At 42.2% G+C, this 19,813-nt stretch overlaps 1 protein-coding gene and 1 long non-coding RNA gene across 2 annotated transcripts in view; one reads left to right on the top strand and one right to left on the bottom strand.

Annotated features, from left to right (window-relative positions):
* LOC128327294 (uncharacterized) overlaps nt 1–5,645 on the bottom strand; it is a 38,252-nt gene extending 32,607 nt beyond the window's left edge. Inside the window, exon 1 of the long non-coding RNA XR_008308571.1 lies at nt 5,599–5,645. This is a non-coding gene — a long non-coding RNA (uncharacterized LOC128327294). The remainder of the gene's footprint in view (nt 1–5,598) is intronic.
* The window catches only part of DKK2 (dickkopf WNT signaling pathway inhibitor 2), a 93,397-nt gene extending 73,784 nt beyond the window's left edge, over nt 1–19,613 (top strand). Inside the window, exons 3-5 of the mRNA XM_053253360.1 lie at nt 10,035–10,185; nt 13,824–13,973; nt 15,034–19,613. Of these exons, the coding sequence (XP_053109335.1) occupies nt 10,035–10,185; nt 13,824–13,973; nt 15,034–15,284 (552 nt within the window). The 3' untranslated portion in view covers nt 15,285–19,613. The remainder of the gene's footprint in view (nt 1–10,034; nt 10,186–13,823; nt 13,974–15,033) is intronic.
* Nucleotides 19,614–19,813: the final 200 nt, after the last annotated feature.

The following is a 19,813-nucleotide window of genomic DNA, read 5'->3' as shown; positions in this document are numbered from 1 at the left end:
AAATGCGACAACAATAAAGATGCTTTGATCCAGGGTGAATTTCCAGTAGATTTTGTTGCAAGAGTGGCAGATATTGATATGATTGAACAGAAAGTTACACTGACTACCAATAGTTTTCTGGAGCCCTTAATGGCTTAGGCCCATGGTATGTAAGAGAATGCCTTCTTCTGAACCCCGTCACCTATTCAGATCTTCAGGGGAGGTTCATCTGAGGGTGCCACCAGCACGTCAGGTGGCGACTCAAAGGCACTTCTTCTCTGTGGTTGCTCTGGGACTGAGAAATGCATTTCCTGCTGAGATTAGAGCTGCTCCATCACTTTTAGGAAACAACTGAAGACACATCTCTTTAGCCATCTTTTTAGCTAGTTGGTGTTTTAATGGATATTTTAATCTGGTTTTATGTTTTAACTGTTAACATTCTTGGTTTGTTTTATGCTGTAAACTGCCTAGAGTTTTCATTAGTGGGCGGTATACAAATGTATTAAATAAATAAAAAAATTGGTAAGCTGGCGATGCAACACACATATTTAAAAGGACTCCCAAGTATTTCTTGGGAACAACACTGAGGCAGATGCCCAAACGTCTGTTTTTATTATGCTTTAAACAACATTTTAAACAATGTTTTACAAGGTTTTATCACCTGTTTTTACACAATAAATCTGAAGGTCTTAAAGAAATAAAAGAAATAAATAATAAAGTCAGTACTGTGGTTTGGCTTTTTCATTCACATATGAAGATATTTTTGAAGAAACTATAAATAATATCAAAGTCCTTGTCCATATCTCAAATGAAAATCTGATTATATTTAAAAGTACTCCTTTTTGTACACTTTAAAATGATTGTTCTGAGCATCTTTTATACTCCTTAGTAGTGTTTCCTGCTCTCCCTCCTCATATTCAGAAATGCCCTACTGGGATTCTCACAAGAAAGATGATCCTCATGCCAAGTTTTCTAGATCAAAGTGGCTACAATAAATTCAGATAAGTGTTTCAGCTTTATAATGTTTTGCCAAAATGTGGCTCTTTGTTAGAGGGAAAGATTTATGTGAGAATATGAAGGTTGTGTTTTTTTTTAAAAGACAAAGGAGACATCACTATCTACAGATACTGACGAGGATCAACAATGGAGCTTAACTGATTATTAATAAAGAAATTCATTTCTGTCCTATGTAAGATGAATACAAGGTTATTTCAGTTAGTCATGAGAAACGTTTGCTTCCTTTTTGAATAATTTGTTTTCACTGGAGAGCTTTTACAAGAAATTCAGTTTGAGAATATTGTAAAATAGGAAACATTTATACATCCCCAAGTGCTCTCAGGGGGGCTTTCTACAGATGTTCTAATGAACTTGCTTAGGTTGGGGTGGAACCTCTTGTCATTATGCCACCCCCATGCATCTTCACTTAATGCACACAGAATGTTTGTAAAGGGACGAGTTGATGCTTTCATTGGGATTAAAAATGATGTTTTCAATTATCTATTTTCTGTTCAAAAGTTGTGTATGGAAACTTGTCACCATAGCTTAAATTTTGCATGTGCACAAAGAGAGAGGAGGGGGAGGAGAAGAAGGAAGAGGAGGACGCATCATCTTCTATTCCTTAGAAGAAAATATGTTGTGCCCCACATGTTGTACAGAGATATAAAGGCAGAAGAAGGGTAATTCTTGCAGAGAAGCTGAAGAATAGCTGGATGGAAGGCTTGTTCTTCAGCATGCAAGATGGGAAACTGCATTTTGCACAGCCCTTAGAATCATATTTCTGAAAAACAAGACGGGCTTTCGCAGGGAGGGGATAGAAGTGAAAATGGCTTCCTCCACCCCGTCCCCATGTGCTGGACTGTGGAACACCACCAGCTTCACCACAGCTACTGTCCAGCTTCTCTATGAGGGTGTAGCCCTTTTTCCATCCTCATTGCTGCATAACATGTGGGCCTCTCTCTCTCTCTCTCTCTCTCTCTCTATATATATATATATATAGAGAGAGAGAGAGAGAGAGAGAGAGAGGCACCTTTTAATGTGGTGAGTCTCTTTATTTAGCAGGGGGAGAGTAACTGGCCTATCCACCCTCAGCACAGTATCTCCAGTGACTGTTGCTGGTGTCTATCTTATGTTTCTTCTTAGATTGTGAGCCCTTTGGGGACAGGGAGCCATCTTATTTATTTTATTATTTCTCTGTGTAAATCACCGTGAGCCGTTTTTGGAAGGGCAGTATAGAAATCAAACTAATAATAATAATTATTATTATTATTTTACACAGATAATAGTAATAATAATAATAATAATAATAATAATAATAATAATAATAAGAAGAAGAAGAAGAAGAAGAAGAAGAAGAAGAACGATTTCTATACTGCCCTTCCAAAAAACGGCTCAGGGTGATTTTTTAAATTTTATTATTTTTTCTTGTTTACACAGTCAGACAGGTGTTATTGACTGGTTTGTTTTATCCAGACATCGAGTCCTTCCCAAGGACCTGGGATGGCTGAATTTTATTGTCAATTGTTATAGATATCGTCGCAGAATATAGGCTGTTCCCAGTAAAGCTGCTTTTTGTAACTGGCTGATGGTGATTTCTGTGGCCCCTATGGTGTTGAGGTGCTCTTCAAGGTCTTTTGGAACTGCACCCAGGGCGCCAATTACCACTGGGATTATTTGGGTCTTTTTCTGCCACAGCCTTTCAATTTCAATTTGTAGATCTTTGTATTTGGTGATTTTTTCTATTTATTTTTCTTCTATTCTGCTATCCCCTGGTATTGCTATGTCGATTATTTTGACTTGTTTTTCTTTCTTCTCGACTACAGTTATATCTGTTGTATTGTGGTGTGGCAGATGTTTGTCTGTTTGTAGTCGGAAGTCCCATAATATTTTTACATCTTCATTTTCTTCAACTTTTTCAATTTTATGGTCCCACCAATTTTTGGCTACAGATAGCTTGTATTTTTTGCAGATGTTCCAGTGCATCATCCCAGCTACTTTGTCATGCCTTTGTTTGTGGTCAGTCTGTGCGATCTTTTTACAACAGCTGATTAGGTGGTCCACGGTTTCATCTGCTTCTTTACAAAGGCAGCACTTGCTGTTTGTGGTGGATTTTTTGACTTTTGCTCTTATTGCATTTGTTCTTGTGCAGCCAGTATTAAACCCTTTGTTTCTTTCTTCAAGTTGCCATTCTTAAGCCATTGCCAGGTCTTGCTGATGTCTGATTTTCCACTTATATTGTGCAAATATTGCCCATGCAGTGGCTTATTTTTCCATTTTTCTGCTCGGTTCTTGACTTGTTCTTTCTTGTAGGCCTGCTTTCTTTCATTGGTGTTGAATAGTTTCGCATTATTGACCATTTGAAGTGCATCTTCTTCGCTGTCCTTGATATATTCTTCAAGGCCTCTTTTCTCCTCCTCTACTGTTTGATGGACTTGCAGCATTCCTCTTCCACCTGAGCTGCGAGGGAGGTATAGCCTATCGACATCACTGCGGGGGTGCAGAGCATAATTGATGGTCATGATTTTCCTGGTCTTACGATCTAGCATCTCTAGCTCTGCCTGGGTCTATTATTCAGTCTATTATTATTATTAATTATTATTATTATTCAGTCTATTATTCCTGCAGTGTATCTGATAATAGGTATAGCCCAGGTGTTTATGGCTTGTATGGTGTTCCCGCCATTGAGTTTGGACTTGAGGATTTTTCTAACTCTCCTGATGTATTCACTTCCAATTTTTCTTTTAACTTCAGTGTGTGCGATGTTATCAGGCTGGAAAATGCCCAAGTATTTGTAAGGTTCGTTCTCTTCCAGGTTCTTGATCTTGCTTCCATTGGGCAGTTCTATTCCTTCTGTTTTTGTTATTTTCCCTCTGTTCATTATTAATGCAGCACACTTGTCTAGTCCAAACTCCATTGCTATATCGCTACTGAATATACGGACAGTGTTTCGATTTCTGACTGGGACTTTCCATACAACTTCAGATCGTCCATGTACAGCAGATGGTTGATTTGACTTGATGTTTTAGATGTTTGGTATCCGAGGCCTGTTTTGTTTAATATTTGTGAAAGTGGGGTCATGGCGATTACAAACAGCAGAGGGGATAGTGAGTCCACTTGGAAAATGCCTCTTCTAATGCTAACCTGTCCAAGTGTCTCGCCATTGATTGTTAACTGTGTACTCCACATGCTCATTGCTTTTTAAAATAAATATCTGAATGTTTTTGCTGACACCAGTTGTTTCTAAACATTTTAGTATCCATGTGTGAGGCAGTGAATTGAAGGCTTTCTTGTAGTCAATCCATGCAACGCTTAGATTTGTTTTTCTTCTCTTGCAATTTTCTAAAATCATTTTGTCAATCAGCAGCTGGTCTTTTGTTCCTCTGGTGTTCGGGCAATTTCCTTTGTGTTCAACTGGAAGCTGTTTGTTAGTTAATAAGTGTTGCATCACTTCATCTGCTATTATTCCAGTTAATATTTTGAACATGGTTGGCAGACAGGTTATCGGTCTATAATTACTTGGAACTGCACCTTTTGCTGGGTATTATTATTATTATTATTATTATTATTATTATTATTATTATTAGAATATATTCTGTGTAAAAACTAATCAATTGCCATAATCCAGAGAGCTGTGAATAGAACCGGAGGGGGGGGGAGAATCTCACAGTTCTCGGCACAGATATCTATGTTCTTGTATGAGTAATTATGAAATTTGAGCTGCCTTTAGAAATAATTATCTATACAAACCAGTGTTCCCTCTAACAGGGCTTCCCAGATGTTGTTCACTACAACTCCCAGAATCCCCCACTGCAATGGCCTCTAGTTGGGGATTATGGGAGTTGTAGTCAACAACATCTGGGAATTCCTGTTAGAGGGAACACTGATGCAAACCAACTTGTACTTACAGGTCAGATTCTTCAGAACTGATTTTCCTCTTGCACAAGCTGTTTTTTAGCCACAAAAATGTAAAGCAAGTTCTCTGGATCATGGCCAGTGTTTAATGATATTTTTGTTTTATTTTGTGTTATTGAATAGAGAAAACAATCTGAAGAAATGATGTGTTTAATTATTTCAATCAAATATGCTGAAAAGCAAACTCTAAATTGCATCAAAACATGGGCTTTTCCAGAAAATAGCTTCAAGAGTTTCCCATAAAATGTTTTTTCAGCTTGTGCTTTTCCTGAGTGGCATGCCAACTTTATGAGTTTAAAAAGACTCACACGTTAGTAACATGTGTGGTGAAAGTCTTGAATTAATTAATATGAGATAGCACATTATATCTGCTTATGTAATTTAATAACCCCTAATCAGATACAGTGGTACCCAAGGATTTTTAATGATTGCCCAAATAATTAAATATTGTTCCTAGTAGCTGGTGCACAAAAGATGTAGAAGTGTCACATGCATATCTGTGACAGGGCAATTGCCTTGGTGTGGTGTTTTTCCTGCTAAACACCATAGCCTGACAGCATGGGGGGGGAATGCAGTAAACATTCACAAACCAAGACATACTCTGTCTTTAGCTTTATTGTGAGATTAAGTAAGACATCTCAAATGTGAGATGAGTTCAAAAAAAATTAAGTACTCCCCACACTCTAAACTGCATTATCCCCATCTACTTACGTGGCTTGCCACTTTAGTGGAATGGAACGGCAGAGAGAGAGAGAGAGAGAGAGAGAGAGAGAGAGAGGCCAGCACATTGCATGCTGCTATAGCTGTGATACAGGTTAGTGCTGGGAAATGTAGTTTCCCCTGCATTATTGTGTCAACGATTGGTCATTGCCTGATTATTAAGTCACATGCGGCTATGACTGTCAGTGCCGGATTTAGGCACAAGCTAAATCAGCTATAGCTTAGGGCCTCATGAATACAGAAAATGACTAAATTTCAAGTTTTACATAATTGGTTGAAAAAATAAAGGAGAAGGGGGGGGAGTATAAAGGTATGTTTTATTACTGATGGTTTTGAGGTAGTGTTGTTTTAAGAGATCATGTTACATTTAGGAGGGCAACATCCTGGTATGCAGAAGGAGGAGGGGTAAAGGCCAAGATACAGAAGGCTGTAAGGGTGCTCAGTCAGTTGGTTACAATAACAAAGAGTCCTGAACAGTTTGGTGACTGGAACTGTAAATAAAGTGTGTATAAAACAAATACAATTATCGTATATACATTTTGGTAAGTACAGCTTTGCCATTCGTTGTACCAGGCACATCGCAAGGTAGAAGTGGGCCCTAGGGAAGAAGTGGAGAGGGGGCCCCTTGGCCCCTTGCTGCTGCCTTCTCCCCTGCACTGGGTGTCTTTCTCTCACCCTTTCTCTCACTCCAGTGCCAATAAATATCATACACTCTCCATACCCTGATCAGCGTCGAATCCAAGGGAAAGAATTGTGGTATGTAAGGACAAGGCGGTGGAGTGGAATAACAAATATGAATAGTTTAATGAAATAGAAACCACCTAATGGCACAGCAGGGAACTGACTTGATTATCAAGCCAGAGGTTGCCGGTTCGAATCCCCGCTGTTATGTTTCCCAGACAATGGGAAACCCAGATTATATCAGGCAGCAGCGATATAGGAAAGATGCTGAAAGGCATCATCTCATACTGCACGGGAGATGACAGTGGTCAACCCCTCCTGTGTTCTGCCAAAGACAACCACTCTGGGGGCTCTGGGGGCGCCAGGAGTCGACACCGACTTGGCAGCACACTTTACTATACAAAGAGGCAAGTGCAGACTGCTCTTCAGTGCTCTTGCTGCTAGCTGTTTGTTAGCCCCAACTCTACACCAGGACTGGAATACAAGTAACTAGAGCCCCATTCAAAAGCTGGCCTGGATCGAGGAATGGATTAACCAAAAACACCACGATCAGGAGCCAGCTGCTTGCCCCTGAGTTGGTGTGACGGGAGAGCTAACTGCTCTTGTGTTTTTGTACATAAGCATCTCTGAAATTTTTGAAGTTAAGAGATCACAATGTATTTTCAGTAAAAGGTATTTCTAATGCAAATAGAAATTATTGCAAGTTAATAGTTTTTCTTAGATTATTAGTTTTTCATTGCATCTTTGCCAAGTATATGTAAAAAAAATAATCATTTATTATTTCTATTTTTAATATCCTTTTTGTTAGATTTTTTTTTTTAAATGCTATGGGGCCTCAAGCTTCACAGAGCCCAGGGCCTCAGCATGCCTTAATCTAGCCCGGATGACTGCCCATCTCCACAGGACTAGAAGAGTGATGGTCCATGCTAGAGATGTATGGAGCTTATAGGATTCTAGAATGCTCTGAGGGATTTGCAGGAGAATGTTAGAGAGGACTGGGATCTTTGAGAGAGTTGCTGCATGTTCTATACCCCTGAGAACTAACTACTGTAGTGCGCTTTACATGGGGCTGCCCTTGAAGATGACTCAGAAGCTGCAATTGGTGCAGAATGCCACAACTCACCTCCTGAATGTGGGGAAACAAAAACATATTTAACTAATTCTGTGACAACTACATTGGCTGGCTGCAGTCTTCTGAGCCCATTTCAAGGTACTAGTGCTTACCTTTAACACTTCTCATTACCTGGAAATAACACGTCTTGGAGATTATTTGTCCTCATTACATGCGATGAAATTATTGATAGCCCTAGGAGTGCTAGGATATAGAGAAAGGCTGCATACTTGCTTTTGAATCCCGGATGAACACAGTGGAATTGCTTCAGAGTAAGCCTGTATAAGGTTCTGCTGAATGTTATAACTAATTAAAGTTCCATTAATAATTGGAGGGCTATAGGCCACCTCCAGCCTCAAAGGCAGGATGCCTCTGAGTACCAGTTGCAGGGGAGTAACAGCAGGAGAGAGGCATGCCCTCAACTCCTGCCTGTAGGCTTCCAGCGGCATCTGGTGGGCCAATGTGTGAAACAGGATGCTGGACTAGATGGGCCTTGGGCCTGATCCAGCAGGGCTGTTCTTATGTGCTTATGTTCTTAATTTCAATGGAATGAAATTAATGGAATGGAATGGAATTTATGTTCTTAATTTCAGTGGAATTTACAAGTGCAAGTAACTGTAAGTCTCAGGGCGGCTTACATAGCTTAAAACAAAAAATAAAACTCAAGACAATTAAAACTATTTCAAAATCATGGCACTTAAAAAAAATAGTTTTAACAAAAACCATTTTAAAATAGTTTTAGCAAAAGGCCTTAGAAAACACTGTCTTTAAGTGATTGTTAAAGGCAGCCAGAGATGGAAAAGCTCTTATACTGACAGGGAGCACATTATAAATCCCTGGAGCAACCACAGAAAAGGCTCGGTCCTGCATCGCCACCAAACGAGCTGGTAGTAGCCATAAGCGAACCTCCCCATGTGATCCAAGTAAGCAGAAGAGTTCATGACAAAGAAGGAACTCTCTTAAATACCATGGAGCCAAGCTGTATTTAGAGTCATAGTTGTATGCGAATGGCCGTGAATTTGGAATATTTTGTATGTGCACCCCAAGCCTTTGTGCACAAAAAGAACAGCTGAATTGGGGCAAATGTATATGATATCTGAGGTGCAGCTCTTCAGGACATAGTCTATATGAAATGAGAAAAACATTCTGCACGTGTCCTAGCTATAGGTACAGGTGAACCCCATTATCCATGGAGGTTCGGTTCCATGGGGGAACTGCAGATAATGGGGCGTTAAAGTCAATGGGATTGAATGGGTTAGGTTCCTGGAGTCTGGAAAAAGGGCCCCAAATGCTTTTAGAACGTGGCAAAAAGGCAAATAGAGTGTCATTCCATACTCCATGGGTGTCCAGCTGTCTAGGAATGCTCTCCATTTTCCATGAAAAATTGCAAAAAATATATGCTCTTAAAACAAATGAGCCACAAAGTGGCTTTTCTTGAAAAAAATGGCGGCCAGCAATGACCTCTGAAGTTATTTCTGGCCACCTAGGAACCACAGATACATGAGTTTGAACCCTTTTGTATCCACAGATAATGGGGCCAGGTGTCAATTAGATACCCACGGATATACGGAACTGTTCATATAGTGAGGTCCACCTGTATAGCTATCTTCTTACTTATCTTTACATACTTAGTGGGTATGTAAGAGCTACTTACTTACAAGAGTTATCTTATTTACATATCTTTACATACCCAATGGAACTGAGGCTGGTGATGTCATGAGCCTAAGCTCGACTGAGAGCAAAGTGGGGGCCACTGGGAAGGCATCCTGATCCTTGGAGGACCAGGTGGTTTGGGGCTGGCTGTGGTCACACGAAACTGCTGCCTGGCCACAGAGGGCTCCATCTGGGATGATGATTGCCTGCTCTGCCTCACACCTCATCTTGAATGGAGCCCTCCTGCCCTCCCAATGACCGTGTGAACTGACCCATTATGTTGTATGTGCATGCAGGTTTGACATGTGTTTGTGTGAATGCCTGTACATGTGTTAGTTTTAAAACGGAATTTGGGTATAGGCCTCTTCAAAACCTCCTCATACGTTGCATTTGAATGTATCCATGGTTCCTAGGTGGCCAGAAATGGCTTTGGAGGTCATTTCCATCCACCTTTGGAATGTCAATGTACATGTATGCAGATCTGTACATACATAGATTGTACATAGATTATACTATGTTTGAGTAGGGCTTTCAAGATGTCTGTTATTATTTTAGTTTTAACTGATGTATTAGCTAAATAAGTGTGACAGGAAACCAGTCTTGTCACTTAATAAGATGTATTCCTCCCAGTTGCTGAGTTATCCACCCTTTGTCAGCTGGAGGAACTCGTGGAACAACAAGAACCTTTGAGGGCACATATTGTCACCCAAACAGACCATTGACCCATCTGGTCTAGCATTCTTTCCTGCTGCAAACATATTTATTTCTCTGATATCCTTCAGATCCCACAAGTGTTGGTTACAGGGCCATAAATCCAGTTCTTTTGGTGCCATTAAACACTTATTATCTGAAAGCCATTCAAGTTTAAGATTTGAAATTGTCCTTGGCCGCCCTTTAGTTTGTTCCTCCATTTGTTCCATCAAGTCTTTGGCGAGGTTTTTAACTCATTATTCTTTCCCCCTTTTTCCTTCCCACTTTCTAGGCATACCCTTGCACCAATGACAAGGAATGTGAAGTTGGGAAATATTGCCACAGTCCCCATCAAGCAACATCTGCCTGCATGATCTGTAGGAGGAAAAAGAAGCGTTGCCACAGAGATGGCATGTGCTGCCCTGGAAACCGCTGCAACAATGGTATCCGCATGTTATAAATATAAATGGCAAAATGCATCCAGGGAATATTTCAGTTGATCATCATGTCAACATAGGAAGCTGCCATATACGGAGTCAGACCATTGGTCCATCTAGCTCAGTATTGTCTACTACACTGACTAGCAGCAGTGCTCTCTAGGGGAGGAGAGCTGGTCTTATGGTAGCAAGCATGATTGTCCCCTTTGCTAAGCAGGGTCTGCCCTGGTGCAGTTGCATTTGAATTGGAGACAACATATGTGAGCACTGTAAGATATTCCCCTTAGGGGATGAGCCTGCTCTGGGAAGAGCATCTGCCTGCTTGCATGCAGAAGGTTCCAAGTTCCCTCCCTGATATCTCCAGATAGGGCTGAGACAGACTTCTGTATGTAAGTACAGAGAAGCTGCTGCCAGACAGTGTAGGCAGTACTGAACTAGATGGACCAATAGTCTGACCGGGGGCGTAGCTAGGCGAGAGGGGGCCCGTGTTCATCCCTCTCTCTGGCGGCCCCCCAGAGTGAGGGAGATAATGAAGAAAATAGGGAGAGATGGAGCTGCAGGGCCCTCAGGAGTTGGGGCCCTGTGTTCTTTGAACCCTTTCGCTCAATTATAGCTATGCCCCCGAGTCTGACTCAGTAGAGGGCAGCTTGTTATGATCCTTTGTTCCTCCAACGTTTCAGGAAGGGGTTTGCCCGTTCCATTCCATTGGATGCCCATATGGCTCCTACGTTATGTTCCTTTAGGCAGCCAGTTTAAAAACATTGCTTTTTTGCTGAGCGTTGAAGTGGGCTGACATTGTCATATAGGTTGATGGGGCTGCTGAGATTTTTGGGGTCCTGGGTTGTCTTTTGTACTCTTGTGTAATTTTTGTTGCATTTTGTTGTGTTTGTTTATTATTACTTTAGAAAAAGAATATTTGCCGGCTGCCTTGGTTTGCCTGGGTGAGAAAGGTGGGATAGACCCATTTTAGAAAGTGTGGAAAGAAATTTTGGTATCATGGAGAGCAGGTGGGAGCTGTGAGCTAAAAGCTCACCATCTCAAATCTCACCTCAGCCACAAACATTTTAGAGTTGGAAGGGACCTTAGGGGTCTTCTAGTCCAGCCGCCTGTTCAGTGAAGGAAACGGCTACAGACTCCCTGAGGGGTGGCTGGTCCAGCCTTTATTAAAAAAAACCCCTCCAGCCATGGAGAGCTCACCACTGCACCAGGCAGACTATTCCATGCACTGTCCATTACGGAGATAATGTATCCAATCAAATATGGAATGGACCTACTAATTATTTAATTTGTTTTTGCAAATAGGAACATAGGAAGTTTCCTTATACGTACATAGGAACATAGGAAGCTGAGTCAGACCATAGGTCCATCTAACTCAGTATTACTATCTGAAAGCCATTCAAGTTTAAGATTTGAAATTGTCCTTGGCCGTCCTTTAGTTTGTTCCTCCATTTGTTCCTCCATTTGTTCGAACAATGTCTATACAGACATGTCTATACAGACTGGCAGCAGCGGCTTCTCCAAGGTTACAGGCAGGAGTCTCTCATCCCTATCTTGGAGATGCCAGCGAGGGAATTTGGAACCTTCTGATGCTCTTCCCAGAGCGGCTCCATCCCCTGAGGGGAATCTATTACAGTTCTTACACATCAAGTCTCCCATTCATATGCAACCAGGGCAGACCCTGCTTAGCTAAGGGGACAAGTCATGCTTGCTACCACAAGACCAGCTCTCCTCTCAAAATTAAGATAAAGCACCAGCACAAGCAGACCCCAGGAACATAGGAACATGGGAAGATGCCATTTACTGAGTCAGACCATTGGTCTATCTAGCTCAGTGTTGTCTTCACAGACTGGCAGCAGCTTCTCCAAGGTTGCAGGCAGGAATCTCAGCCCTATTGTGGAGAAGCCAGGGAAGGAACCTGAAACCTTTTGCTCTTCCCAGAGCGGCTCCATCCCCTGAGGGGAATATCTCACAGTGCTCACACTTCTATTCTCCCATTCATATGCAACCAGGGCAGAACCTGCTTAGCTAAGGGGACAAGTCATGCTTGCTACCACAAGACCTGCTCTCCTCTCCGATCTAGCTAGACCATTGGTCCATCTAGCTCATTATTGTTTATAATGAGCAGCAGCAGCAGCTTCTACAAGGTTTCAAACAGGAGTCTTTCCCAGGCCTACTTGGAAATGCCAAGGCTGGGACCTTTTGCATGGAAAGCAGATGTGCTCCCACTGAGCTATAGCACCACTCTCATAAGAACAGCCCTGCTGGATCAGGCCCAAGGTCTATATCATCCAGCATTCTGTTTCACACAGTGGCCCTCCAGATGCCTCTGAGAAGCCCACAGGCAAGAGGGGAGGGCATGCCCGCTCTCTTGCTGTTGCTCCTGTGCAACTGGCATTTAGAGACATCTTGCCTCTGAGACTAGAGGTGGACTATAGTCACCAGACAAGTAGCCATTGATAGACCTGTCCTCCATGTTTTGTTTAAGCCCCTTTTAAAGCCACTCAAGCTAGGGGCCATCACCTCTAACCCTAACCCATGGCAGAGAATTCCATAGATGAATTATGCACGGTGTGAAAAATTACTTCCTTTTGTTGGTCCTAAATGTCAAGGCCTACACTTTCATAGGATGGCCCCTGGTTCCAGTGTTGTGCAAGAGAGAAAGAAATTTCTCTCTGTCCACTCTCCCTACTCCATGCATTGTTTTATATGCCTCTATCATGTCTCCCCTTAGTCATCTCTTTTCCAAACTAAAAAGCTCCAGAGCCTGTAGCCTTGCCTCATAAGGAAGGTGCTCCAGGCCCCTGATCATCTTGGTTCCCTCTTCTGCACCTTTCCCAATTCTACAATGTCCTTCTTAAAATACAGTGACCAGAACTGTATGCAGTATTCCAAATGTGGCTGCACCATAAGAAGCAGGGGACCCCACTTCTTACTTCCCTCTATTTACAGAACTGTCCATTTATTCCTACCCCTCTGTTTCCTGTCCTTCAACCAATTACCAACCCACACATGAACTTGTACCCTTATCCCATGACTGCTAAGCCTTTGGTGGGGAACTCTGTCAAAAGCTTTTTGGAAGTATACTGTGTCAACCAGATCACCTTTATCCACATGGCTGTTGACATTCTCAAAGAACTCCAAAAGGTTGGTGAGGCAAAATGTGCCCTTGCAGAAGCCATGCTGGTTCTCGCAAGGCCTGTTCTTCTATATGTTTAACAATTTTGTCCTTAAGTATGCTTTCTGTCAATTTACCCAGCACAGAAGTTAAGCTAATTGGCCTAAAGTTTCCTGGATCCCCCCTGGATCCCTTTTTGAAATCCGGAGTTACATTAACCACTTTCCAGTCCTCTGATACAGAGCCTCATTGTAGGGACGAGTTACATATTTTTGCTAGGAGATTAGCAATTTCATATTTGAGTTCCTTCAGAACTTTTGGGTGGATGCCGTCTGGCCCAGGCAATTTGTTAATTTTCAGTTTTTCAAGACAGTTGAGAACATCCTCTCTCATCACCTCAGATTGGCGCAGTTGTTTCCTAAGAAACAGGCGTTCTTGTTCTCGTTCCACTACACAATATACCGTCTATAATCTCATAGGAACATCTCAATTTCCCCAGCATTCTGACTCATTTTTCTTGTCGACCTAGGTATTTGCATACCAGTGACTGAAAGCATTCTCACACCCCATATCCCGGCCCTGGAAGTACCTCGCAACAAGAAAAATAATAACTATCCCACCAAGGACCTGGGCTGGCAGAATATAGGTAAAGGACAGTCCAAGCTGACACACTCAAAAGGTAGGAATGGATTATCAGTAGACCATACTTTATACAGCATGGTAGTTGTTTGCTGACAAGGGAGTGTCTTTTGCTATAAAATGCTTATAATTACCATTTGAGAGTTAGTGCAGCGGCGTTCTGTTAAAGCAGGCCTGCTCAACTTAGGCCCCTCAGCTGTTTTTGGACTACAACTCCCATAATTCCCAGCCACAGTGGCCAATAGCCAGGGATTATGGGAGTTGTAGGCCAACATCTGCAGGAGGGCCGAAGTTGAGCAGGCCTGTGTTAAAGCATTAAGAGGGGTTCTTACAATGGCAAACAAAAAGCAGGCTCCACCGCTCCATTGTACAAACATTCAAACAGGGTTCCCTCTAACAGGGAATCCCAGATGTTGTTGACTACAACTCCCATAATTCCCAGCCAAAGGCCATCACAGTTGGGAATGCTGGGAGTTGTAGTCAACAATGTCTGGAATTTAAAAAGCTCTTTTAATGTTTCCAGCCATCATCTTCATTGCAGAGAAAGATTTGAAAATATGGTGACTTAGCTCATCTGTCATAGAGATAGATTTGAAATACGATGCCAAAAGAATACTAAAGGATATTAATATACAGAGGCAAGTGAAAGAAGTCAGAGATGGGTGGATCTGCAACTGAGCCTCTTATAAGAACCTACCCTTCTTATAATAAAAAAAAGGATAGCATAAAGATTTAAATAATACAATATGCAATATGAAATGATAAAGAGAAGTGTATCTTATATAGCCTGAATAATTGGGTTGCCCAAAATATGGAGCAGTTGGGTGTTCCCAAACTGTGTTCCTCCAGATGTTGCGGAACTACAACAATAAATTGTAGCGGGGAATGATGGGAGTTGTAGTTCAGCTGGATCTGGAGGGCCACAGGTTGGGGACCTCTGGCGTAGAGCAATGATGATGGGGATTGCCACTTTGCTCCCTAAATGACACCTTTGCACAGTGGTACAAGTTTATATTTATCTGAATGTATTTAGAAAGCAGATGTTGAATTCCTTCTGTTCCTCCTTCCTGTGTTCTAACTCCTGCCGTCATTTCCTTGAGGTCGGGAAGGAGACCGCTGCCTCAGGTCCTCTGACTGTGCTGAGGGCTTTTGTTGTGCTCGCCATTTCTGGACCAAAATTTGCAAGCCTGTGTTGCATCAGGGGGAGGTGTGCACCAAGCAGCGCAAGAAAGGCTCCCACGGCTTGGAGATATTCCAGAGATGTGACTGTGCCAAAGGACTGTCCTGCAAAATCTGGAAAGATGCCACCTATTCTTCTAAAGCCAGACTTCATGTGTGCCAGAAGATCTGAGGGAATCTGGGAGAGTGCAATGAACAGACTGTGAACCTGCGTTCGGGACGCATCTCAGCATGGCAAAGCATGAGGATTGTAAATAAGAACAGACTGGCCCATGGTTGGCAGGACTAAGCCTCCTCCTCAACAGAATTACATTTCTGCTCTGGGGCTGAATGTGACGGCAGCTGGACTTTCTTCACGACACAGTGGCATTCTGCCAGTGGTGCCAAACTTTTGCAGAAAAGCACAACTCCAATGACGTCTTGACAGTTACCATGCTCTGGGTATGGCCCTGTGTCTTCTCAGCATTAATTGTGGTTAGGTTTTCCCATTATGATTGTAAAATAAATGCTACACTACATATTTACAACACAAAGCAGTGCTTTGCTGAAAGACATTTCTACCAACACATTGTTAGGTAGTAGGGGAAAACAAATCCGGTCAACCGAAGCTATTAGAGGTAGAGGGAAAAGTGACTTTGAATGTCTTTACCTGTTAACTTTACACAATCCCTTGAATGGAAAAGTACTTCTACTAAGTAAGAGTGCAAGACGTTGCAGGCTGCTGTGACAAAAGGAACATCTCACTGCACAGTAATTTTTTTTCAAGGCAGAAGTTGCCTCGAACAGAGGTGTTTAAGCAGGGCTGATGATCATGTTTCACATCTAAGTGTTTGGACTGCAATGCCGTAATCATTTCATCTTTATTTACTTCAGCGAATGGCTTCTATTTGTCTCTGTTTACTGCTACTACATGTTGGGCTAATGTCAAACTGTCTATGGATGCATCCAGAATGGTATATATTGAGCTGCTAGCAGTGTTCTCTGTAAGAGGGATTCCCAGATGTTGTTGACTACAACTCCCATAATCCCTAGTTGCAATGGCCTTTGGCTGGGAAATATGAGATTTGTAACCAACAACGTCTGGGAATCCCTCGTACAGGGAACACTGGCTGCTAGTTGTGAGTACTGGGCTATTTTGGGCTGCATTGTGAACTCTTCTGCGTCTTTACCTCTAGAGGAGGCTGCCTATATCCACAGACTTATAATATTACCAAATAACAGTGTTAGTATAACTTTTAGTACAGAACTTCTATGGGATTGGAGACAGTAAACTAGAAACATAATGCACCAATGTCAAGCAAATAAATAAAAGAAAAGGTATCAGGGTGGATATGGAGACGTGATCTGTTTCTAGTAGAATGACATCATGTGATGAAATATTACAACTTGAATTGGTGAACGCATGTTCTTCTTTCAAATGCATGCTAGGGCTGTGGGTAGAGCAGCATTTGCTCCTGGCTTTCCACTGACTGTAGGAGATGACAAGGATTGCTATCACCGCAGCAGTATTAATAGACTGACAAAAATGAATGATGACTTTTGCTGTTTGACCTTCTCCCCTAGCACCCCTGTATTTTCTCTTAGTATATTCAGTTAGTTTTCAAATGTGTTATATATGTACGTATCAGGGGGTGGGGGGTGGAATTGAGTAGCCGGATTGCTTCCCAAGCAATATGGTTGGTTGGAGGAGAGAACAGTGTACAATTTTTTCCTTTTGGGGGAAAAAATTGTGCTACTCTATAGGTGGATTCAGATTGCCACTTCCCCCCACTATGGCATGTCATTTGCAGTTGCAATGTGAACAAATCCTTATGGAAATACATAGTTCTGAAAAAGTCTAACACATTCTGCAAGCCATATTTTGGAGCCCTTCTGGATCCACCTTATGCCAATGTATCTTGCAAATTATTAGGCCTGTTCACAGTCATCAAAATCAGGGTAGGAAGTATTCTATCCTGGTTTTCATGAGTGTTTGAACTCATTAAAATCCATCCACCCCAGGTTGCTCAAAGCAGGGTAGCCCAGCTGTTGTATCTGCTCTTAACCAAGGTAGGAGGAGAGGAGAACTCTCCTACCTTTATTTTCTGATCATATGGATCCATTTACATCTTGTATCCAGTCTTCAGGACCTATCATGCCTAGAAAAAATAGAGCTGTGGTTACAGAGACTGTTGACCAGTGCTCCCTCTAAGGTGTGTGCATGTGTGCACGCTCACATGGTTTTTGATGTTCACTCAGTTAATTTTAGATTCTGCTCAAGTTGAATCAAGAAGTCCATATTCTGAACGCACGTGTGTAGACATTGCCTTGATACTGCCTCCCAGACCAAAACTCATTCCAGGAACAGATGAAAAAAATTAAAGAGAACACTGCTGTCGACCATGGATGTATACCTGTCAACATGTCCCTATTTTCCCATTCACCAGAATGGGAAGATAGAGACATGTTGGCAGGTATGTAGTTGGGCCATTCTGCAAAGCACACTCTATGATTCTGTAGCTGCAGCTGCTTCCACAGGGCTGGGTCTGCCTCCTGCTTCTTTGTGTCCAATCAGTGGGGAGCTGATGATATAATGAGATGTTTCGGTCTACTGGCAGTGCAAAGCATGCTGGCAGGGAATTTCCATACTTGCAGCCCCCCATTTCAACAATGCTGGCTTAATCATGTATTTCCTGGGTTTGCTGACTTAAACCGGGGTTCCGCTCATCTACTGCTTCTGGGATATGAGCTCTCTAACCCTACAACCCACCCCAAAATGGTTGTGTGAACAGACCTATTGTTTGTTTGTTACTGGCATACATAAATCAAAATTCTTCATTATTAGCCTTCTGATACATTTTCTCTTTTTAAAAGCTCATATATATGGAATAAAAAAGAATATTTTTCCATGTCATTAAAGAAGGCGAATGCTGAGAATTCCCTAAGTTTTTAGCCCCTCCTTTCCCAGCTTTACTGTTCTTTGATGGAAAAAGAAAAAGAGATATTTGCTAAAGCCTCTTGACCTCGCATAGTATCCTCCACAGGGGCGGAGCCACCATTGAACGAACAGGTTCAAAGAACCCAGGCAGCCACCCCTCAGGGGCCGTGCCTTGCACCCCTGACATGCCCCCCTGTGTCTGATGTCAGGTGTGGGGGCGTGGCTAACCACTTCTTATGCCAGGTGCTGATATAGGGAGCGCGGCTGGTGGGCTGTGGCGGGGAGAACCTGGGCTGAGATTATTTATGTCTGAACATATCCAGACAGGGGTGTTTTTTTAATGGAAAGGAGCAGCAGGGGTAGGGGATACTTGACCCTTTCTCTGCTGGCCCTTACACAAGCTGCTTTCCTCCCCAAGAAGGTTCCAGACATGTATTTACCCTTGTACAGATACAACTGGAACCCCATGGAGAGGAAGCAAGTTGGAGTGAATTTTGAGCAAGGAAACAGCAGCAGGAAAAGGATTAAACACCCACCCACAGTGGAGGGGCTAATCAGAGCAGGGCAGGGCAGGAAATGAGCTGCAGGTGCAGCTCATTATCACTCCCCTTGCCTGCTTTTTGTCTCATCCTGCATTTGCTTTAACCCCAGGCATGCAGGCTGCACAGTCACTACACATTCACACAGGAACCAGGTGAATGTGAAGCCCATGCACATGGGGTTAAAGCTGTGGTGGAGTGAGGCAAGAAGGAGGGAGGCAGCTGGGTGGGGCAACAACTGGGTGAGGGGAGTGCAGATCAGCCACATCTGTGGCTCATCCCCCCCCCCAAACTAGCCACCACTGCACTTTCTTACACACACACACACACACACACACACACACCACTCCTCCATACAAAATTGCAGCCTCCCCGTGCTGCTTTTCATTTAAATAAAAATAAAAAAGGTCATGGCTTCATTACAATCATTTGTATGCAACGTGAATAGTTTATGCCCTGGATGTAATTAGCTGAGAACAGAATTAAACAGACTTTTCCTAGGTCTGAGGCATGGTCAATAAGCTTTTATTTTTATATTCAAAAAGATAAGATTATATGGAGGATGAATTTAAACCTTTAAAAGCAAATGCTGAATGCTGAATCACACTGGGACTTATCTGAGATTGATACAGGGAGTGCTACCCAGTCTGTGTAAGTGCAATGAAATCTGGAATAAGGCTGATAAAGTGTATTGTTTCAGTGAGACACCCTTTACTTATGGAACCACATATCTGCAAACCTTTTGCCTCTGTGAGATTATGGGAAGGAGTCCATATCCCTAAGTACAGCCAGCAGCTACAAAGTAAAGCTCCCATTCATTTAAATGTTATCTGACAGCTTCTGCATGCCCTTCCCTTTTTTTCCTGCAAGACCTTGTATTTGAAGTAATTTATTTACAGGAAATGTTTAATGAGATGTATTTTCTTATAGAAGATATTTCGTACGAAAAGCTTTGTAGCAAACTATACTTGCAACTTGTTGACTTTGTAATTTAGAAAGAAATGTATTATAAGATTAAATATATTAAAGTGCCCCGTTTTCCACATTTGTCTTTGCATTCTTGCTTGTTTATGCAAGATCACTGGTCATTTGAGATTGGCAAGCAGTACATATTTGTATTTGTGTTACATAAGAACAGCCCTGATGAATCAGGCCCAAGGCTTATCTAGTCCAGCATCCTGTTTCACACAGAAGTAATGTAACATCCAAGAGTCTAAACACATTAAATTCACAGATGTTACACTC

Source organism: Hemicordylus capensis, chromosome 5 (genome assembly GCF_027244095.1).
Source record: "Hemicordylus capensis ecotype Gifberg chromosome 5, rHemCap1.1.pri, whole genome shotgun sequence".
Taxonomy (NCBI): domain Eukaryota; kingdom Metazoa; phylum Chordata; class Lepidosauria; order Squamata; family Cordylidae; genus Hemicordylus; species Hemicordylus capensis.
The sequence above is the reverse complement of the archived record's forward strand: the minus strand, read 5'-3'. Positions and strand labels throughout refer to the sequence as shown.